The 23,677-nt window shown below is 38.1% G+C and overlaps 2 protein-coding genes and 1 pseudogene across 12 annotated transcripts in view; 2 read left to right on the top strand and 1 right to left on the bottom strand.

Annotated features, from left to right (window-relative positions):
• LOC309646905 (uncharacterized protein) overlaps positions 1 to 23,677 on the bottom strand; it is a gene marked incomplete at its 3' end in the record, with an annotated part of 286,525 nt that overhangs the window by 104,896 nt on the left and 157,952 nt on the right. For 2 of the 10 annotated variants that reach the window (XM_082433745.1, XM_082433730.1), the window contains exon 4: positions 5,629 to 12,654. The exons of the other annotated variants lie outside the window; for them this stretch is intronic. Of the gene's footprint in view, positions 1 to 5,628; positions 12,655 to 23,677 lie in introns of those variants that run through there. 10 annotated transcript variants of the gene reach the window in all.
• The window catches only part of LOC309646916 (uncharacterized protein), a 192,871-nt gene that overhangs the window by 74,190 nt on the left and 95,004 nt on the right, over positions 1 to 23,677 (top strand). Inside the window, exon 3 of the mRNA XM_082433759.1 lies at positions 19,142 to 19,194. Within this exon, the coding sequence (XP_082289885.1) occupies positions 19,142 to 19,194 (53 nt within the window). The remainder of the gene's footprint in view (positions 1 to 19,141; positions 19,195 to 23,677) is intronic.
• Positions 3,455 to 5,488, top strand: LOC309646917 (ubiquitin-conjugating enzyme E2 D3 pseudogene; annotated as a pseudogene). The gene has a single exon. The product of its transcript is annotated as a ubiquitin-conjugating enzyme E2 D3 pseudogene (transcript).

Raw genomic sequence — 23,677 nt, 5'->3', positions numbered from 1 at the left:
ATGGCTTTTATTTTATTTTCTTGACTTTAATGCAGTAGCTAGCCCTTCCAGCATTATGGTGAAGAAGAGAGGTTAGAGCAGACATTCTTTCTTTGTTCCTTATCTTGGGAAGAAAGCATTCAGTCTTTTACCATTAAGTGTAATGTTAGCTGTATGTATCTCGTAGACGCTCTGAATGAAGATGAGGAAGTTCTCCACTATTTTTATTTTTCTAGGAGTTTTTTTAATTTTTATCATGAATAGCTTTTGATTTTGTCAAATTATTTATTTGCATCAGTTGATAATGATGATGAGATCTTTTCTTCTTTAGCCATTATTATAATGGATTATATTGATTGTCCTTCAAATATGGAACCTGCCTGGCCTCTCTGGAATAAACCCTACTTTGTCATGTTATATATTTCTTTTTATAAATTACTGAGTTCTATTTACAAATATTTTAAATGGATATTTATGTCTATATTCATGAAGGATATTGGTTTGTGGTTTTCCTTCTGTGTGCTGTCTTTATCTGGTTTTGGTATCAGGTAATAATAACTTCATAAAACACATTGAGAAGTGTTTGGTCCTCTCCTATTTTCTGGAAGAAATTGTGTAAATTGGCATTAATTCTTCTCTAAATGTTTGGTAGAATTCTCCAGTTAAGCCATCTGGATCTGGTGATTTCTCTCCTGAGAGATTTTAAATTATAAATTCAATTTTCTGAATAGTTACAAGGCTATTAAAATTATCAATTTCAAATTGGGTGACTTATGGTAGTGGTTTTTTTTTTTAGGAATTGATTCCTTTCTTCTAAGTTGTCAAATTTATGTGTGTGGAGCTGTTCATAATTCTTCCTTATAATCCTTAGTGATAGCCACTGTTTTGTTCCTAATATTGGTACCTTTGGTGCATTGGTATATTTGTGTCTCCTTTCTTTTGTTCTTTAGATATATGTCAATTTTATTCATCTTTTCAACGTGACTTTCTTGTAGGTAACATGTAGTTAGGTCATGTTTTTAATCCACACTACCAATATCTGTCTTTTAATTGGTATATTTAGACCAATTGAATATAAATATTGATATATTAGGGCTTAAGTCAATGATTTTCTTTGTTTCTTTTTTTTTTCCTCTCTGCTTTTCATGTCTCTTTTCTTTTTCTTGCCCTTCCATTGGGTTACTTAAACATTTTTCAGAATTCTATTTTTATTTTTCTATAGTGTTTTTGAGTGCGTATAGCTCTTTTAGTCGTTGCTCTAGGTATTACATTATCTATGCATAACTTATTGGTGTCATCATTTTACCAGTTCGAGTGAAGTGTAGAAATCTTATCTCCCTGTATGTAACTTTACCATCACCCATTCAGAATATAATTGTTCTAAATATTTCCTCCACACACATTTATAACCACATCAGATAGTATTATAATTTTGCATCAAACATAATTTAGAAGACTCAAGGGGAGATGAACCTATGGTATTTACTCATATTTTTGTTTACCACATTCTCTCCTTCTTCTTGATGTTCCAAATTTTTTTTTACTTATCATTAACATTCTATTTAGAGAACTTTTTCTACCCCTTCTTTTAGGTAGGTTTCCCGGCGACAGATTACCTTAGTTTTCCTTCATCTAACAATGTCTTGATTTCCCTTTTATTCCTGAAGGTTATTATCTCTGGATACAGGAGTGGGAGTTGACAATTCTTGTCTTTCAGTACTTGAAAAATGTGCCACTTCCTTCTGACCTCATGGTTTCTGATGAGACATTTGCTTTCATTTGAATTGCTTTTCTCTTGTAGGCAAGTTGTCATTTCTATCTTGCTGCTACCAAGATTTTTTTCTTTGTTTTTAGTTTTCAGATATTTGACTCTGATGTGTGTTGGTGTGAATTCCTTGGATTCATCCTGTTTTGGGATTTTTCTCAGATTCTTAAATCTGTCCATTGAGGTTTTAATATCAGTTTCTGTCTTTTGAAGTTCTAAAATTTCCATTTAGTTCATTTTTATATCTACTATTTTTTGCTGTGATTTTCTAGCTCTCAGGTGAGACCCTCTTTTTTCACTTGTTTCAAGCATGTTCCTAATTGCTTGATGAAGCATAGTTATCATGGCTACTTTAAAATCTTTGTCAGATAATTCTAACATCTCTGTCATCTCATTGGCACCTATTGGTTGTCTTTTTTTCCAATAAATTAGAGATCTTTCTGGTTCTTGGCATGACCAGTGATTTTTGGTTGAAATGTGGACATTTTGGGTATGATATTATGAAGCTCTGGATCTTATTTAAATCTTCTATTTCAACTTGCTTCCTCCAACACTACTCTGGCAGGGGAAGTAGGGGAGGGGCACTGCTTTGTGATTGCCATGTAGGACTAAAAGTACAGCTTTTCCACTTGGCCCCCATTGACACCCAAGGGTGTAGCCTTCTCCTTACTGCTGAGTCAGGATGAGAGTTCTGGGCCCCACTTGGTCTCCACTGATACCTCCCTGGCCAGGAGGGGTATGAGCATCTCATCATCAGTCCCCATGTGGCTTCTACTGACACCACGGGAAGGGGGTGGCCTCATTACTGGGTGGTGGTAAAAGTCCTGTCTCTCCTCTAGGCCTCTTCTGACACCATCACAGTGGGTATGGGGAGGGCATTTCATTACTGTTCGGTGGGACCAAAGTCCAGTCTCCCCTAATGGTGTTCATTGACATCATGTGGGGTGAGCTTGTTACTGGATGGTGGGGATGACAGTTCTGGCTTCCCATCCAGACCTCATCAGGGACTTCTGGTGCCTTGTTACAGTTGGCAAGGGGGGAATGCCAGGCTCCCCACTTAGTTAGTCCTTACTGAATTTATGCTTTGTGTCGGGCATGGTTCTAAGATCTTTCAATGTATTAAATCGTTTAATTCTTACAACAAACCATCAAGTAGTTACTATTATTTTAACAGAGAGGTTAAGTAACTTGCCCAAAGTTAAAACACAGTTCTGCGGGGCAGGGGGTGGATACCAAGCTATACAACTACACCAAGCAGAAAGTTGGTGAGGTTTCTTTTAGGAGTCAGGAGCCCTGGGAAAAGGAATAATGCAGTCAAACTGTGTGCCTTGATAAAGCCTGCGCCTCACAGCTGTGGAAAGATGATCTATGCCTCTGGTGCAGCTGCTGCACTAAACACAGACAATACAGAAAGTAGAAGTTCTCTGCAAGGTTAATACACATGGCTCCTTTTCCCGCTCATCTCAAACTGCTGCATCACTGAACTGAAAATGGAAATATACCTCAAACTGCCTTCCGGCTTGAGATCTGAGAGAAGGATTCCAATAGCATTCCTAGGGTGAGTAAGGAGATCTGAGAGACCTTCACCACGCTCTTGCTATGTAATACCAGACCAAGAGACAGCGCTCACGACATGCTCAATATTCAAAACCGAACAATCGGCTAAATATACGTGTGCACACACATGCACATACATGCACATACACACTGAGAAACTGGGTCTACAAAAAGACTCAGCAACACAAAGGGATAAAACATGGTGCTTAGGAATCAAAGAAGAACACTTTCAGACACATGCACAATGAGAGACATGTAATGTTTAGAGTCCATCTACTGTGTGCACTTAATTAAATTCAAGAAAGCACGATCCTTTTAAAATGAGAAATGCAAGATGAGACGATAGGACAGCGAACTGACGTGAGAATGCACTAAAATGAACAGAACCAAAAAGGGAGGTAGATGAACACGTTGCAAAGGTGACCCCAAGGAGAGATTGTATGGAAACTGAAAGCAGCAGAAATACACCAAAGTTGAAGTAGTGAAGACCAGAATTGACTAACATTCCCTAACATTTTATCAAGGGTGAAATTCAGCTTGATTAAGTCTTCCAGAATAGAGAAAAAAAAGAGATAAAAATGAAGACAAGAAGATGCTTAATAGGGAGAACGAATGATAAAAATAAAATAAAAAAGAAACATATATACTATTAATTATAGATGATATATCTGACCTATCTGGATAGTCAAAGAGTTACTGAAAACACTAATAGCATTTAAACGGAAATTCAATATAGTTCATCCAATAAATTCAATATAATGATGGGTTAGGAAAAAAATATGCATACACACACACACATATATACATATATCAGCTAATTCCATACACACCAACATGTTTAAATCACAGTAGTATAGAGGAATAAAAACCCCATTCATATTAGCAACCAAAAATATTAAATATCTTGCAAAAAATTCAACAATATTCCAGTCTTCTCTGAAGAAAACTTCAGTATAGTAATTGAGGTACATAAAAGAAAACAAATAAAGAAAGAAAACAAAAATATACTCTGAGAAGAGAAAACTCAGTATTGTAAATATATTAACTATCCATATATCATCTATAAACTGAATGTAACAACTACAATAAAGTCACAAATTTTCCTATTATTGTATGTGCAAAATGATTACCTTGCCAGTTGAAATTTTAAAATAATATTGTAAAGATACACTTGTTAACAGTGTAGTTCAAGAGTAGACAGACCAAAATGAGGAAAATGCTTGCAGTTTATACATGGCAAAATTAAGCGGTTAGTATGTAAAGAGTTTTTATGAATTATTAGTGTAAAAATGAGTGTCTCAATAGGAAAACAAATGAAGAACATTAGCAAATGTATCCACTATTGTAGGAGCTAGCATGAATGCTTTCATTTAATCTTCAAAACAAGTATGTTTGATAAAAATTGTTATCACCCTATTTTATGGATAAGAAAATCAAGGTTGAGGTCGTGCGCGTGAGCCCCGTAGGGCCGGGGAGGCACCAGCTGCCGCGCGGGGAGGAGGCCGAGGCCGCAGCTTGAGGGAGGCCCTGGCCCCTCTGCGCCTGTGTCTGGCAGAGCCGGTGTGAGACCAAGAGACAATCCTTCCCAGCTGCCGGGATAATCAAGAGTTTTGGCCGGAACTTTGAACACACGCCGAGATAGTGAGGAGCCAGACGAAAAGCACAGACTATGGCGCTGAAACGGATGAATAAGGAACTTAGTGATTTGGCCCGTGACCCTCCAGCACAATGTTCTGCAGGTCCAGTTGGGGATGATATGTTTCATTGGCAAGCCACAATTATGGGGCCTAATGACAGCCCGTATCAAGGCGGTGTATTCTTTTTGACAGTTCATTTTCCTACAGACTACCCCTTCAAACCACCTAAGGTTGCATTTACAACAAGAATTTATCATCCAAATGTTAACAGTAATGGCAGCATTTGTCTCGATATTCTAAGATCACAGTGGTTTCCTGCTTTAACTATTTCTAAAGTTCTTTTATCCATTTGTTCACTGCTATGTGATCCAAACCCAGATGACCCCCTAGTGCCAGAGATTGCATAGATCTATAAAACAGACAGAGATAAGTACAACAGAATATCTCGGGAATGGACTCAGAAGTATGCCATGTGATGCTACCTTAAAGTCAGAATAACCTGCATTATAGCTGGAATAAACTTTACATTACTGTTAAAAAAAAAAAGAAAGTCAAGGTTGAGAGATTAAGTAACTTGCCCCAGGTGACAGCAATTGTAAATGATGGAACTGGGAGTCAAAACCCCATGACTGGCTTCCTACGTGGTACCAAGTGCCCTTTTCCCTCAGAGAAGTTACCTTTAGAAATACTGAGACAGTCCTATTTAATTAACCATTTAATGTGGAGAAGAGAACAATCTTAATCTTCATTTACAATAAAGCCTCATTCATTTAGAGAAGCCAAAGCCAAAAAGAAAAAAAAAAAATTCTGACAATTAAGGGGGAAAATTACGGAATTTTTTTTCAGAAAATTTTATCTAATCATTAAGGTCCAGACTCATGATTTCTCATATAATAGAGTTTCTTCAGAGGTCTGTTTTATTGAATAAGACTGTTTGGAAAGGAATTTATCAATCGCCTGAAGGCAGAATGTTTCTCAGGTGCTTGAAATGTTTGTCCTCTAAGAACTTGCTAATAATCCCATTATAGTTTTGTTTATAGAATTTGCAGTACTCCGTCCATGAAGAGTGTGCTAAAAGAAGTTTAATCTCAGTCTAGACTTGATATAGATTTCCAAATAGTCTGAATTATTTAGGAATGAGTCTATGAAACGTTACCTAACATATAATAATGGACAAAGAGAGCGTGTGAGTTAAAGCTCTGAGCCCCTGTGTGCAGTGCAGTTTCTTCTACTAGAAGAGATTAGGAGCTGGTTTTAACGTGTACGCAGCAGAGTTCTCCTTTGTTCTGTATTCCTCCTCCTCTCTATCCTTCATCCAAGCACTGTTCATTAACAATTTCAAAAGAGAGAGGATAAGTGTGAGTTCTTTAAGAACACGTTTTGTGTCTTGTTCATCGTTGTATTTCAGCCTCTAAAAATTGCTTGGCCTCTAGTGGCTACTCAGTATTTTCTTGCTAAATTAAATTTAACTGCTTGAAAAATTCATGTCATGTCCTTATCTTCACCATATCCTTTACTGTAATCAGCCTGAAGAGAATTCTTCTCAAAATATATCGTTTATAAACTGACCATTCTGTAGAGGACAAGCTTAAAATGAGTGGAGGAATGATGTGTAGATAGCTATGTTATCCTTCTTTCTCTTGTGTAGGAATAAGAAAATGGGAACATGACTAAACTCTTCTTTCTAAGATATAAGAATTTTTATAATAATTTAACACTGTATAACAGTGGACTTGCTATTGCTATATTTTAACTTGGATTACTCAGAAATTGGAGCTTGGTGTTCTGTCAAAATTATGACCTGCATCAAAAAACTCAAAAAGAGTTAAGAGTCTTTTTTTGCCTCTTAAGAGATTATAGATGTTTTGATCTAATTTGCAGATGCTCATTTATTTGAACATTAAAGGAAAGTTTCCTAAAAGATCAGTGTGCCTATAGGCTTCAGAGTGAATTCAATTTAAATTTGAATGTTATTCCTCCTTGCTTTTGGGGTATATTTATGTAAACATTGCTTTGTGAAAAAAAAATTGGCAATGGTGTGTTTATAATGAAAATAATTCATTATATTTATTGAAATCATATCTTCTGTAATGGCAACATCCTTAGGGAGGGGATGGAAGATAGTACTCATTAGATACTTTTCTTCATTTGTGAGCCAGACAGTATATTAGTTTTATCCAATTGCCATCTGCCATCCATTTTATATACAGTATGCCTAAAGAGCTCACTCCGTATAAGAGTCTAGAAGATAAAGGTAGACCATATTGTATTTATATTTTTAAATACTGTATGCATTAAATTATAAATATTTGTGTGCCATTAAGGTTTGAATAAAGGAAATACAGAGTTGAAACAGACCTGCCTTTCTTGCTCAAAGCTGGGGGTTGAGGATAAAATTTGGCTAGAAGTGTGGATCATTTGTGTATACAATTGCATTTGTCGTAACTATTTGAATGTGTCACTTTGATTTCATTTTCCATTTACTTTGCTCAGTACCAATTGCAAAGTAATAGCAAAGAATTTCTATGTAAATAGAGTTGATTTAAAAGAGTGAACTGTTGAAATATTCATGGTGTAAACTCAGTGATTTACTAGATCTAATGAGGAAACACATTTAATAAATTTTTTAAACATTTAAAGAATTAATTTTTTATTATGTGAAATTATGTAGTGATATTACACAATACCTAAAGCAATAGATTCTTTAAACACAGTGGCACATATCATTTTTGAGATGGGAAAAACAAAATTGTTTAATTTTTTGCAGTTGTATGCTTTTACTCATACATAAAAATATTTTCAGTATAGAATATTTGCTACAATATCCATTTCAGGGAAACCAAACTTTAAAAAAATAATGACAAAGGTGAAAAATGAGCCCTAATCTAAAACATTCAAAAAATTTTTTTTGCTCAAAACAATCTATGTAGACTTGCAAGAAAACTCTTATTCAGCTTGAACTTTTGAAAATGACCTCAGTGTTAAATGTTAATTGATGAATTATTATGAATTTCTACAGAGGCAGGAATAAGGTTATTTTAATGGACCTACTGGGATTGAGTGGATTATAGCAGTGCCATTATAATATGACAAAGGTGTGTGTGTGTGTGTGTGTGCAAGTGTGTGCACACGTATGTGCTGTGCATGTGTACAGGCAACATGGCACTCAAAATCAAAGGAAATGAGCCAGAAACTTCTCACATTCTGTTGGCATCTGTGGAGTGTCACCATATGAGAACCATATGACTGTTGGCAGATTGGCATGTCAGCTCAGGCATGTAAAACTTGACCGCACTGAGCTCAAGGTGTATCAGTTTATCACAGGAATATGATACAATTTTAACTGCACTGTTTTTGTGCAAAAGGACATGTCATCTTTTCCCAGTGTCTCTAATCCCAGCCCCACCCTTTGAAATCAACCCCAAGCAGAAATAAGACATATATGGTTTTCCAATAGAATTTAAAATGAAAATGAACTGCTGAAAACAGCAGCAATGTGTATTATGTGTAAGACTGGCTTTTTCCCTCCTGTGTCTGCAAATGCTGATCACCATGTTCTGTTCTGAGTCAGAGATTAGTTTTCAAAAGGAAAGCGTTTTACCACGATGACTAAGGTAGGACTAGAAAGTGGGACCATAAACCTTCTTCTAAACTGGGTAAAGGAGGCCTATCTTGGTGTGATCTCCACTTTCCACAAGTGGAAACTCTTGGTGAATTGAGTGTCCAGTATCTTTGGACAGCAAGAAGATGGTCTCAATGTTTGATATTTGCAGGGTAAGAGAATAGTGGATATAAAGGAAACAGTTTCTATCATCTACACTGTTCAAAAGGTAATTGCATTCTGTTGGTACAGTCTTAACTGGCCTATCTTTCAATGAGTGGTATTTTGAAATAGAATGTTTTATTTCATCTTCATAGCCAGGAAAGAGAGAACAGAGAGGCCATTAATCTATTTTTCCTGGGGTCTACTAAAATCATATTTCTGGTTATTGGTATGAATTAAAAATGGAGATGACAAAACTTAGACCTCGTCCTTGACAGACTGTCGAGTGGGCAGAGCTCCACACCTCATCTCCTCGGGCAGCCTCGTTTCAGGACAGGGGTGGCAGATAACTTCATGCACTGGCTCCCCTGTCAGGTATAACCACTCCGTCTCTCTGCTTTGCATCCTTGGAAGCTTTCTCTAAAGCCCAATCACCTGAAATGCAGAAGTGAAGTAAACACCTTGGAGGCAACCCTCAAACAGCGGGGCAAGGGAGTAGGTGGGTCGATGCTCCAGTCTTCCCGTCCTTATGTAGGACAATCTTTTTTTTTTTTAAGATATTTTTTATGTGGACCATTTTTAAAAGTCTTTATCGAATTTGTTACAATATTGTTTCTGTTTTATGTTTTGGTTTTTTGGCCACGAGGCATGTGGGATCTTAGCTCCCCGACCAGGGATCGAATCTGTACCCCCTGCATTGCAAGGTGAAGTCTTAACCACTGGACAACCGGGGAAGTCTCTGTAGGACAATCTTGAGGCACGTTTCTGTGTTCCTCTAAGGGCTCCCATAGTTGTTGAGCTCCAGTTGTCTTGAGCAGTAACTGGTTCATTAACACACCTTTCACTGGCTTTTTGCCATCCCATTCCATTGTCCCCACTACCTCACTTCCTGGGGTCAAATTCAAATGAACTACTTGTACCCAAGTCTTTATCCCAGCCTCTGTTTGGGGGAGAACCCAAACTAAGACAGGAAGTGCGTCTTGTGTGTCCTATCTCCTTTTATATCTTCTTCGGGAGGATCTATCTCTAGATGACTTGCATCCCTTGATCAACGTGAATTTGGGCTCCATATTCTGCTGTCTTTAGTCATCCTACAGCTCTGAACTTTGCCCAATTCTTTCATACCTTATAGAAACTTCTCTATCTTTTTTGTTGTTGTTGAATTGCCTTAGGGATCCTGAATTCTCCAGGATAAAAGGTTTAAGTATGTGTTCAAATGGCATTGATAGGCTACTTGATTTATGGTACTTGTTATATCACGTTGAAATTTTACCAAAGCCTTAACCCAAAGCGGTGAGTCCACTGGTTGGAATTTGGGTCCCCTCCAAGTTTTGTCAAAGAGGCTAACAGCAATGCTGCTGACATAGGGAATTTGCCCTGCCAGTACCCTTCTGCAAGGGACAAACCCCCAAGTGTGTGAGTCAAATGGGAGACTGGAGAGCATAATGAAATGCATGATTCAAATAGCATTGTGTATGTTGCGTTCATTCAAGGAAATCTTGTTAGAATTATTGACTAGAGCACCTGATACAGGAAAACACAAAGTTATGAACTTGGCCAAGGCATGATTCTACTCACTACATAAAAAGGTTTCTGTGCTTTACAAAACATTACCCCCTTTATGGCGCCCTTTACAATATAAATATACAATATACTATTTCCTATAGTTATTTACCCTACAACTGAATGCTCCCTTGAGGTGAGCAGATCATCTTGCCCATTTCTTATTTCTATTACCTAATCCCTTGCTTAGACATTGGGCAAATATTTGTGGAAACGAATGTGTGAAATACCTAAACACTTCTGTTATTTATGTGGCACTAACTACTTAGCAAATTCTGTTTAGGGTTGGATGAGGGCTCTCACAGTGCAATTTAAAATAGTATTAGATGGTACTGTCAGCTGACGATCACTCAGGAATAACCCATTATTTTCTGAGCTGGAATAGAGCAAGGGCGTGGTAAGCCTCAATAATAGTCAAGATCACTGGCTTAGAATCCAGGCAGGCATCGGTTTCAATCCTGGTTCTGCCAATTCAGAGCTGGGTGACCTTGAACAATACACCTAACATCTCCAAGCCTCATCTTAAAAATGGGATAATAATAATACTTATTTCATAGGGTTATTATTTTTTTTTTTTGTAGAAGTAAAATAAGATAAAGCATATAGAAACCTTAACACGTATCCATCCTTAGTCTGTGCTCACTAACTTGTTACCCCCATTACTGTTTTTATCACTGTTATTCAATTTCCCTGGCACCACACAATCGGTGCTTGATAGATCCAGGACAAGAGTCCGACTTAATGATTTTCAAACCATTTTTCTTTTCACTGTAAACACTGGGTCAAAACAAACATCTCTGAAAATACAGTCTTAGGTCTTAGTTGATGAGAACAGAGGATTTGATACATTGGTATTTTTCCGAGACATAACTATGATCTAATGTGTCCTCTGATTGATCCAATCCATTAAGAGATCCACAGGCTACTAGGTGAGGCAGACGACAACCTTCAAGATTCTATTCGGGGGTTCAAGAAACTAATTTATACCCCTCACCTCATAATAACAGGTCCCTAGATGTCTCTTCCCTTAGGAAAGTACTAGCTTAACCCATGTGCTTGGGAAGACAAAAGAGATACACTTGGCCACAGGCGTTGTAGTCCAAGGTGACGAGCTGCTCTAGCAGCTGTTCTACAGAGGCCCTTTGTACCACTGCCTCACGATGGAGTGTACAAGGCCCAGGACCTGCTGACGTCAGAGCTGAGCTTCATATTGCTATTTTCCCCAGTTAAGGAGAGGGTGACCACTCTTCACTAGGAGCTAGACTTCAGTCTTTTCAGTCTCTTTGAATTCAGGTTTACTGTTGGCATAAAATCTGTAGCTGGAGCAGATTTTGTGCTGTCTGTTCTGCCAATGAAATTAATCTAGAAATCCAGGATCAAATATTTAAAAAGTGTCTCTATGACAGTGGGTCTGGTTGCACATTAGATTCAGATGGAGACCTATTAAAACTCCTGATGCCCAGGCCCTACTCAGATCCCTTAAAGAATCTCTGGGCAGGGGCCCAGGCACTTGTCTTGTGAACTCTCCCCCATGTGTGCACTCAGGCCCCAGAAGAGGGACTTTACCCCACCTTTCCTCTTACTGCCACACCAAGGGACAGAAAGCCGTAGGCGTGTGGCCAGGGGAGTTCCACCTCAAAGCTGACTCTGTGTCACTCAAAGGGCTGGGCTTTGAGATTCCAATTTGCTTTGGCAGGTGAGTTTCAGGAATCAGAGAAGAATCCAGGCCAAGTGGACTTTTAATTAATTCATTCATTCATTTTTAGAAAAGCAAACCTATTTGCCCTCTCAGTGCTTAGACCTACAAACCACTTAGAATCATGAAACCTTCCATGTGTAACGGGAATTTTGACTTGGCTTGCAGAATTATACATACCAGAAGCACACTGGAGAAAGCCTGATACTTTAGCTAATTTTTAAAAAAGATGCCATCAAGAATAAGCATATAAATCCAAGATATCTTTGGAACATTTTCTGGCCTCCCCTGTGCTCCTCTCTGGCAAGAAGATGCCCTTTCACTCAGCCACGGGAGAATCCACAAGAACAGCTGTGGGTTCAGCTCATCCTCTTCTAAGCTATGCATAATAATTAATTAATTTTTTTTTTTGGCCTCACCACATGGCTTGTGGGATTTTAGTTCCCTGACCAGGAATCGAACCCGTGCCCCCCTAAGCTATGCATAATAATTGAGCTGCCCCCTTTTGTGCATATTTACCCACTCCTTTCTCTGACTAGCTTCAAGGCATTTCTTTATGCCTCCTTGTGGGCAAACCACCCCAGGTTGATGAGTCTCTGCCACTGTCACGAAGCCCAGCGAAACAGATATGCCCCTGCTCTCTCCATTGACAATGGTTGGTCTACCTCTGTAAGAGACAGGCTCTTGCAGCCTTCTGTATTGAAAGAATGGGTTTTGTGAGTAAATCCAATCAGAAAGATCAAGATACCTCCTTTTGGAAGAAAGATGAAGTCATATTGCCACAAAAATCTGCCTCTAAAAAAGCTATTTCTAAAAAATCTGTTCAATATGTATCAAAGAATCAAATTACACCCATCTGGAGAGATGCATGTGAAAGAAAAAAACTGCATTAAACAGCAAACCACATCTATAGTGCTTCTTGCAGCAAACAAAGAAATGCTGGGTCTATCAACAGGCAGAGCCTCTTTGGATTAAAAAGTACTTCCAAGAAGAGGACAAATCAAGCTCTTAGCCTTTCTGGTTCTTTTCATAAGGTGAGGACGGTGGGGATGGGGGACAGCTGCACGTTGTAAGTAATTCATGCAGCAAAAAAGTCATTTTCAGGGGCCTGTGGATGGCTTTGAGTGAGAGCAGATTTCCATGCAGAAATGATCTGTGGGCCAGGGATTACACCCCTTTTTGCTCTCACAAGGACTGATTGCATGGCCCACAGCTGGAGCTAATCCAGATATCTGTTTAATTAAATAGGAGCTGTCATTCTGTTGCATTACATCAAAGCCCAGGAAGGTGACACAGAGGTTAGATGGCAAATGTAAATTTTTAGCCCTTCGTTTCTTATATAGTGAAGGGATTAAAAATTCTGGTTTTCAGCAGGGTTTTCTTTATATGTGTGTGTGTGTGTGTGTGTGTGTGAGAGAGAGAGAGACAGAGAGAGACAGAGACAGAGAAAGAATAGAAATATAATTGAGACATCTGTGACTATTTCAATTTCCCATCAGGATCATCCTTCTTCAAATCATATATTTTTCTAGGGCACGACGTTTGGGAGGATAATTCTAAAAAGAATTCACTGAGGCAATACTTTCCTTCGAGAAAAATCCACTGAGTGCCTTCTATAGAAATGGCATTACAGGGAATATAATGGACCCAGCCAAGAATGAGATTTGCTAAATAGAATACTGTAAGGGCACTGTTTACATTTTTGAGCAATTTTGGGTAACAGAATGTTTATTATACTTGCTATTTGTAGTTCTGATGTTTATCAAAACCATACCTGAATGAATGTATTTACATTTACATTCAAACAAACAGAAGATAATCTTATTAAGAGAGCAATCAATATTTTAAAATAAGGACTACACATAATTTTCTAAATTAGCTTTAACATGACATATACACATTAAATATATCAAACAGAAAATTTTACAAATATGATTCTGATATTAAGTGTCTTCCCACTAAGTGATTATGAAAACCCTTCCCCAGGTGTGGCTAAGAGAAATCTTTCTGTTAGAGATATTTTTCTAAGAGACTCTCCTTTTGCTGTCCATGTTCACCGAACTCCATGCCGTATGTATTCTGTACCATTTGTGATGGAATAATCACTTCCATATGGCAAGGTCTTTATTATTAGCTTGAGAAAATGCAGATTCTGTCTGCATTTGCTCAAATTTCTGACTTTAAGTTCAAAGTCTTCATGAACTGTAGTAACAGCAGATTTGTGCAACCATTGCAATTTAGAAGGTTTCCTTTCCTTTCATGCACTCTGCAAAATGGCCTCTCTATTGGATTGACCCATCTAAGGGTCTCTTTGTTTGCACAACACTGTTGCTGTTTGCTTTTTTCTCTAATCTGAAAGCTGTAATCACCACTACACTTTAACAATGAGTAGAAATTTTTCTTCTTCCTGGTATGATTGGGGAAGGGAAAACACAAAAACTGGGTTAAATTCAGAACAAAACCACAGGTAGCAGATAATTATCTGCTACCTACCTATCTTCCGGAATAGTTGAGAGTGTGCATTCTAAATCCCCTAAGCCTGGGTTCATTTCCAGGCCATTTACTAGCTGTGTGACCTTGGGCAAGTCACTGAACCCTTTTGATATAATAGGTGATAACAGCTGCTATCACATGGTAGGAAAGAGCAAAGCAGCAGGTCTGTAACTCAGTTCCTCTCTCCTTCAGAGATGCCTCAGGCAACCTGTACTTGACCACATAAAGCATACAATTTTTTTTTTAATAATTGAAAGACACAGGAGGGGCTGTTAGCATTTATTCTCTTCCAAGTTCTTATCTAAGAAGGATTTTAGGACAATATACTGGGTCTGTGTAGATTTCTTATGATAAATTGATCTGTAAATTGTAGGTTTATGAGTCACAGCTCCCCTGGGGAATAGAAGTTGATAACAAACATGGACTATGTGATTGACATGGAGCTATGTGATGAAGGAGATATAAAAACGGGGACACCTTGAAAATATGCAGCTTCTGTGGGCTCACGTGTACTTCACACATAGTGATCACCTGTTAATTCAAAAACTAAAGTGTATCTCAGTCCAGGGAAAGGACGCTCCATCCCAGAATTCAGGGTCTCCCAGATACTGGTTCTGTATCAATGATGGTTGCTTCTTTCTTGTTTCTTTCACTGGTCATTTGTAAAGCTCTGTGTTGGGTTAAGACTTGTACTTAATGTGATTCTGTTTGGGTCAGTGCATTTCCCCATAGAGCTGTTGCAAGGAGTAAATGACTTGATTTATGTAAAGCTCTTGGAATGGTGTCTAGTAAAAACGTGTCATGCAAGTGTCATCTATGAACAGTATTATAGTTTAACAATTTCATAAAACAGTATTGTATAGGTTACTCTAGACGCTGGGTATGAGGGTTAGAGATGGTCTCTAATGGTCCATCTTTAGAGACCATTAAATGGTCTCTTTCCACAAGTAATTTAAACAAAGGAGAAAGACATTTAGAACAACAATCACGTGAATAGGTGTTTTGTAGGATTTCTCACGTTATTTCTTCATTGTCTTAGTTTGGATTCTCCCAGGAGCAGACCCTGAGACCAAGAAGGGAATGTAAGGAGTTTATTTTGGAGGCAGTACTAGGAAACAGCGGTAGGTGAGTGGGGGACATGAGACAGGGAAAGCAAAAGCAGCCAATAATGGGTGAGTTCTCAAGCAAATTTCCATTGTGAATAATTGGGACTTATTCCCACTGGGCAATTCTTGGAGCCAGTGTAGAACATGCAACTCAGAGTTACCCCAGCCACAGAAGGAGGAAACTGGTATGTTTATATACCTCTTATCAGTCATTGGTTGAAGGAGGAGTTAACTGTCTAGCCCTTCAGCCTCCCCAGGTAGGGCAGTGAGAGCTCAGAGAAAGCCCTCAGGCAAAGGGGCGCAGAAGCCGACAGCTGGCAGTTGGCCAGTGTATAACCACAGTGGTAAGGGTGGAGTGGGTACCCTCAGGCCAAGGACCGAGGCTGCTCTACTCCACAAATAGTGGCATTTTATTCCTGAAAATAGGAGGAGAATCCCCAGTTAGAAAGCTTAAGACCTGACTAAAACAAAAATAAGGTTGATGGCACTTAAGTCTGGAGAGTATATATGAAAATTCTTGTAATACTTGTCTCTGGAAACAATACAATAAAAACGTTACAGTAAATAAAGAGTATAATAAGTATGTTATATATTTTATATCAGCCTAAATAGTAATTCTGTGCTCAGTAATATTAATGTCTACCTATAGGCACTATTGAATGGGAACTATTTGGATCTTACCTGTGGTCTCAATGAACTGTTCATGTTTATTTATTATTACTTTATTATCAATTATGTGGACAGTTATTTTACCCTTGCATCTGGCCTCCCATGCAAATATTGAAGGCATTTCGATTTTATGACCTAGGGGTTGTTGTCTCCTGCTTCAGGGAAAGATCCGCTTCATGCCTTGGGGATCCACTTCCTGTCTCCTGGGCCTCACTTCTTCAAACCACAGGTCATTCCCCTCACCTTCTGCCTCCGTGATCCCATTTCAGTAAATACTGGTACCCATGTCAGAGCTTCATACATTCCAGACCCCACTAAAGAACTATTCTATCATGAGCTTCTTCTTCTCTCATTTGGTTGTATCTTTTCCAATATATCACCACGAAAATATCTACTTCCTTACTCCGATTTTACATCCTTTTCCTATCCCAAATACTGGTTTTAAGTCTTTATGCAAAATGGAGCATGATTTTACAAATGTCTTCTATTAAGCACTAAGTGTTATGGAGGACAAATTGCTGATTAAAATATACAAGACAGGGACTTCTCTGGCAGTCCAGTGATTAAGACTCTGTGCTTCCATTGCAGGGGCACGATCCCTGGTTGGGGAACTAAGATCCTGCATGCTGCACAGCGTGGCCAAAAAAATAAAATAAAAATAAAAATTAAAAAATTTAAAAAAATAAAGGAAGAGGCTTTCCCCTCAAAAAAAAAAAAAAAAAGAAAAGAAAAAGAAACCACTTTCTTTGCTAAACCATAAGAAGCAACTCCTCATCCATTGAAGTTTTAATAATGAAAACTTTTGAAATACTGTGAGAATTACCAAAATGCGACACAGAGACATGAACTGGGGAAATATTGTTGGAAAAATGGCGCTGGTAGATGTGGCTTGATGCAGGGTTGCCACAAACCATCAATTTGCAAAAAATAAATAAAATAAAACAAAATATACAAACCCTGCTCTCATAAGGCTTAACATGTATTGGAGAGATAGCCATTGAACAAACCATCGCAAAAATTAATCTATATTTGAAAATTATTAGTATGAGGTAAAAGGCTATGAGAACAAGTAATGTGGCAATCTAACAGTGTCTGAGTACGCGCGTGTATAATTAAGTATGTGGAGGTGTCAGGGAGGACTCTTGGAAAACATTCCTGACTTTTGAGCTGTGATCTGAAGGATAAATAGGATTTAATTCCCTCCCTGGCAGGAATGCTCTATACAGAGAGAACTAGTGTGTGTACTGTTCTGGTTCCTCAGGTGGGAAAGAGCCTGGGCCAGGGAGGAGCCCCGGGGGCAAGTGCAGTGTGGTGAGAGGTGCAGCTCTACGGGCAGGTGGGGCAATCAGGCTGAGACCTGTGGGCGGCTCTCTTTATCCAAAGACCAATGAGAAGCCACTAAAGAGTTTTAAATAAAGGGATGTCTGATTGGAAGGTTGTTTTAAAATGAGTGCTCCTGTATTGAGAATGGATTGGAGGAGCGTGAGAGTGAAAACAGGAAGGCTCATTGACAAAATTTGGTGCAAAAATCCGTGTGAGGGATGACGGTAACTGAGATTAGCCTGGTGGGTGAAAATGGAGTGACAGGGGCGTGTTCAGGAGATATTTAGCAGATTAAGCCCACAGAAATGAAGACATTCTAAATACCAAAATGTATACAGGCGTACTTTGTTTTATTGCACTTTGCTTTATCGTGTTTTGCGGATGTTGCGCTTTTTTACCAATTGAAGGTTTGTTGGCAACTCTGCGTTGTCAGATGATGGTTAGCATTTTTTAGCAAGAGAGTATTTTTTAATTAAGGTATATATATTGTCTTTTTGTAGGCTACAGTATAGTGTAATTCATAACTTTTATATGCACTGGGAAACCCAAAAATTCGTGTGACTCACTTTATTGCCGTATGTGATCTGGAACTGAACCAGCAATATCTCCGAGGCAAGCCTGTACAGAATGAGTCTGAACTGTTTCATACTTTATGATATAAACTGAGTCACATTTTAAAATTTTTCAAATTAAATAAAAACTAAGTGAAAACCCCAGATGCCTTGCTGGCAAGAAGTTGATTATCACACTCCCGGGTTTACCTGTATCATTGAAAGACCCCAGGCCTTACACGGACCATAAACGAGGTGCACTGATCAGCCACATTCAGTGGGGAACAGGACGTTGTCACGGCTGCCTAAGCTCCGTACTGCTCCGCAAGCTGTTGCCCGATGGGTCTGGGGCTGCTAGCTCTGGCTCTAGGGAATCCTGAGGAAGCGTCCTCCCCGCTCTGCTTGGCGCTTAGCCTCCAGCACTCTTAGGGCCTGGAACTTTTGGGTACATGTACTCCTTTTCTAGAGTTCTGCCAATTAAAACATGCGTGGCCTGAGTGAATTGAGGCTTCTGTCCCCTGAGGAGCATAGGCTCTCATCCTTTTGCTAATCCCAGGAAGCCCCCCGGGGAGCTGGCTGCTTTCCTTTATGAATCCACAAAACGCACAGGGCTTATTCAGCGACTTCCTTCTACGGAGGGCTTGATTTCCTTTCAGGAAGCCTCCAGTCATTAAAAATATATGAAAACATAAAAAGACTGTTTACTCTCCTTGAGGTGGGAAAGATGGAGGAACACTCCTATTTCTTCCTGAACCTCCACATTTCTACTGCTCCTTCTCCCAAAGACAAAAATTGGATTTCCTTGTACTCCTGCAGAAGTAATGCAAAACAAATCATAATTTAATTTTCAGCTCACTGAGAATACAGTGGATCGTGCATGTGTTCAGATGTCATGTGCTTGTGGTTGAGGAATTAATATGTGCAAATCAATTGCTCTGGAGTTCAGAGGAAGGAGCAATGGATTGCTCTTGAGGGGGGTGGGAGTTCAAGGGACTAAGGGTACCTTGCAGAGGAATAGAATTTGAGTTTGACCTTGCAGGATGAATAGAAAACGGCCATACACAGAAGAAGAAGCAAGCCAGGCCAGCAGAGGTAAGTAGTTCTCAATTCCCTTGTAGAAGGGAATTGAGAACAGTGCGTCATCTGCTGTGGCAAGAACGTAAGAGGATGGGTGACTGGGATGCAGAGTGTCAGAAGATAATTCTAGAAAAGTAAGTAGCAACCATATTGTGGAAGGCTTTATAATGGCATATTTAAGAGTTCAGACTTTTCTTTCTCCTTAGACAATGGGAAAATATTGTAAATATTTTTTCTGTATTTAGGTTTTAATTGGAGACAAAATCAGATTTGCATTTCAGAGACTTGGCTCTAAGAAGAACTTGCAGGATATATTAGAGAGCGTAGCATCTGAGTCAAAGAAATGCATTAGAGGCTATTGCAGTTGTCCAAATGAGACATTTATTTGGCATCTTCTGTGTACCAGAAACTCCGTAGGTGCTTAGCATATGCAGCAAAGCATGGTGGTTGAGAGTGTGGTTGCTGAATGACTCCACCCTTACTAGCTTGGGGACTTTGTGCAAGTTACTTAACTTACTTGTGCCACCATTGCTTCATCTATAAAATGATGGTAATAAAATACATACATTGGGATTGTTGTAAAGACTAAATATGAGAGTACATCGAAAACACTAGATATTATGGTACTTATTTTTATCTATTTTATCCAAGAATACAAATAATTATTCTCACTTCGCAAATGAGGAAACTGAGTCTCATAAAGGTTATATGCTTCACTCAAGTCACAGAGGGGGTAAGGAAGAGATGGAGCTGTACCTGAGCCCAGTTCTCTGATTCCAAAGTTCATGATGTTCTCCTGTCACTTTCTCTCTTTGAGGGACCCGTGTGAGGCACTAGTCTGGGACTGGGAGAAGCTAGCACATTTAAGTGTCATGAGGATAGACTCTACGGGATGGCTTCTGTAGTCACTCACGTAATGAAAGGGAGAAAGCTCCAAGTTCAAGAGATCTTTCTCGGCAGTGTAACATGTTCTCTCTAAATCAAGGCTGAGGTAGTTCTGCACATAGACTAGCCTGGATCTAGGCCAGGGACCACGTTATCTGACTCTGATGCATTTTGTTGACCTTGGATTTACACAGTTATCAGAGATCACATGACTACAGGGCACAGCACATACTCTTAGGAAGGAGCACAGTGTCGTCCATCATGCTCAGGCTTTGATCTAATAGAAATTGTGCCGAATGCATTCCTGAACGTAGAGCTACAGGACCAGAAGAGGGTCAGTTCACGGATTATTCCAAGAATTGTGCTAGCACGCTCACCTACAAAGTTTATCTACCTTGACTTCAACAAATGAAATATTCATGAGTTTCAGATCTGGGAAAATAATGGAGTAAATATTTTTGGAAAGGGTGGTCTGTCATTGTCCCTTAAAAATGAGATAATGTAATTAATGCCACAGTCATCATGTTTCCAGAACCAGCAGACAAGATATTCAGATAGGTAGTTATGAGATATTAACACACTGGGAGTTGCCAGTAGAAGTTGCCATAGCTAGTATAAGTCACCACCCATCAAGATCTGATTCTAAGCTCTGCACATTCAAAAGCTTAATGTTATCAATTTGTCAGGTTATAGGAAATAAATTCTTGCTGACCAAATTCAAAGAAAACATGACATAAATAATACTATCTTTGAAAATCATTTTGTGCCCTCCTATTTTTTTACCCTGCTATATTTTCATATTGATTTTTCTCCATTTTAATTTTCCCTTGAGAGTCTTTCTTCCTCCTTCCCTTTTTTCTTTCTTTCCTTCCCTCCTTTATTCTTTTCGTTTGTTTGTTTTTTTATACACAATTAGAAAGAATTATTTCTTTAGAAAGGCAAAAATGTCGTGATCTGAATTTCAATATATTTCTTCCAATATATTTAAATTTCTAATTTCACAATGTGTACAATGAGGGCAAAGTAACAAAGTGGATTCAGACAGAGTAATAATGGGAGGTTAAAATATATCTTTCCAATAAATGAAGTTTCAGTGTTAGAGAGTCATGGGTTGCTGTGTAATCTCTTTAGCAACAAAATGTGAAGCTCTAAAAGCTAGTGCTGAAGGTTATTTAGGGTGGTCGTGAACTTGAATGTAAAATTTTAGAGGTGGGACAGAAAGAAGTAAACTATATGAGGAAATGAGATTTATGTAATTAAATGTGATTAGGTTGGCCAGTTTCCATATTTAATTTGCATATATAAATCTGAAATCTAAAATATAAATCTAATATACACCTAAAATATGAATTAAAAAGAATATTACAACAGTGGCTGAATTCTTTCATTCATTCAAAAACGTTTATTGAACATCTACTTGCTGTCTGTCTTGGGTCTGGGATTTACAGCAGGTAACAGACAAAAATTCCTGCCCTTATGAAATCTGCATTCTAGTCTGAATGCTATTTTTGTGAAAACATACAAACAAACAAACAAAAAACTTTGTTTTGCTATGTCCAATGATACAATATGCTGGTTTTCTGAAATAACTTCTTTTTCAATACTTTAAAAAAAATGCTTAAATGTTAAATAATTTAAATAATGCAAAATATGCATTTCCTTTCTTAAATATATGGTCAGTCAGATGGGAAGATTTTTAAAACACATGCTTGTGTGTGCCTATGGATAGAAGAGAACTGACAAGGAAATAACTTGAAAAGGTAATGAAGAGTTAGAAAGAGAAAGCAGACCATGACTTTTGAGAGAGAGAAAAATCACTAGCATGAAAATGGTTTACTAGAATTCTGTTCTTAGTATTTTTTCAAGTTCATCAAGTCAACATTTTCTTTATGAATTAAGTTCTTAAATTTTGTGCTGGATCTTTGGTTAAATCCAAGAAGTGTTAAATTCTAAGAGAGTATTTCTGACCACAGGTGATATTAAAATTACCTTTTCATAAAATAATAAAATCATCAAGGTTATAATTAGAATGTCCTGTTTAAGCAATAATGATGCTTCTTTAGTGTGGTCTTCTGCTTTGCTGAAGTTCTACATCTTTTAAACCCACAATGAAAAGATGTTATAATGTCTCACTTGACTTTTTCTTCATATTTTCAAACCAGTAAAGTTTTGAAAAAAAAGTAGCATTATGAAATTGTTACTTCATTGGAAGGAAAGTGTTTTGTGCATATCAAAATAAAAGTTTCATAATGATAAAGATCAGAAATGTGAAATAATGCCTGTGCAGTTTAGAATGTGAGAGCACTGGCCAGGGAAATTATGGAAAACACTGTGCTTTGCAAGGTCCCCTGATGCATTGTGGGAGCTCAGATAATGAAAAATAGCAAATGAGGATAATTCACAAATTCACAGTAACTCTATGGTATTTTTCACACCCAGAATCTGCTAAACTACCCAGGAATTTAGGAGTATACTTAGAAAGGAAAATACAAGTCAAGTGTATTCCCCTCATGTCTATTTATACTTACTGATTCTGGTCAAAATCTTTTCTCTCTTAAGAAAGTTAAGAGGCCTGATTATTTGGTTCATATCACTTATAAAAAATTAAACCAACATGATCTTATTACTTACCTTTTAGCTGTTTAAATGATTAAATCCTAAACTTGGTTTATTTTCAAGAAAAAGACAAAAAGACACAAACCTGGGTCTACTTTGTAAAAAGAAGTAACTGCTATTCTTCTAGAAGAGACGGTTGATCAGCAGCTATTCAGTTTAATAGATTAACAAACATTAACTGACAGATAATGCTTATCATCTGCCTAGCTTAGTGTTAAATAATTTAGCCAAAATGGTCTTTAAAAACAGACTGGCCATCCATCCATTCCATTGCCTGAGGGGTTACGTTAGGCTGCACGGAAACCACATGCACTATTAGGAGAGCCAGCAGAGGTCACTCCAAGAGGTAGAGCTGGAGGTGAAAGACCATGACTTACCTAGGCAGAGCCAAGCACTCCATCATTTTAATAGCTCACTGATTCTGAAAAGTTTCAACACTTTTGGCCTTGAAGCTTAATTACTCTCATTTATCTTCCTAATAAATGATGCCAGAGCTTAGACATGCAAGAAATTTACCCATGGTAAGTCCATAAATGAATTTGGGGGCATGACTATATTGGAACACCAGACCTGCACATGACTTAGATCATCCTGATGCCAAAATAGTCAGGGAGTGAAACACTCAACCCGAAGTCACCTGCCATATGATTGCCACCCTTTCAACTGATGTCTCAATAGCATTGGCTGAGACTACACCCTTTGGCACAATGTAATTTCAGTCCTTAAATAAACGTATACAGAGATGATTAAAATGAATCCATCAATGAAATAATTCCATTTATGTCTCCAAGAGGTGGAGACAGATTTGATTTTAGCTGTTTCTACTGAAATTTAATAGAAACAAATACAAAAATGGAAAAGAAATAGCAGTTAGTAGAGATCCTATAATCAAAAATGGATTAAGTAGAAAGAACTTTAGAGATTATGTAGATCAATGACCAGCTCAAGTCAAGGGGAAAAAGGTCCAAGGAACAAGAAAGATTTATTCTGCTTGGAA

Source organism: Balaenoptera physalus, assembly GCF_965194825.1.
Source record: "Balaenoptera physalus genome assembly, chromosome: 17".
Taxonomy (NCBI): Eukaryota; Metazoa; Chordata; class Mammalia; order Artiodactyla; family Balaenopteridae; genus Balaenoptera; species Balaenoptera physalus.
This window is presented reverse-complemented; position numbering and strand designations above follow the sequence as displayed.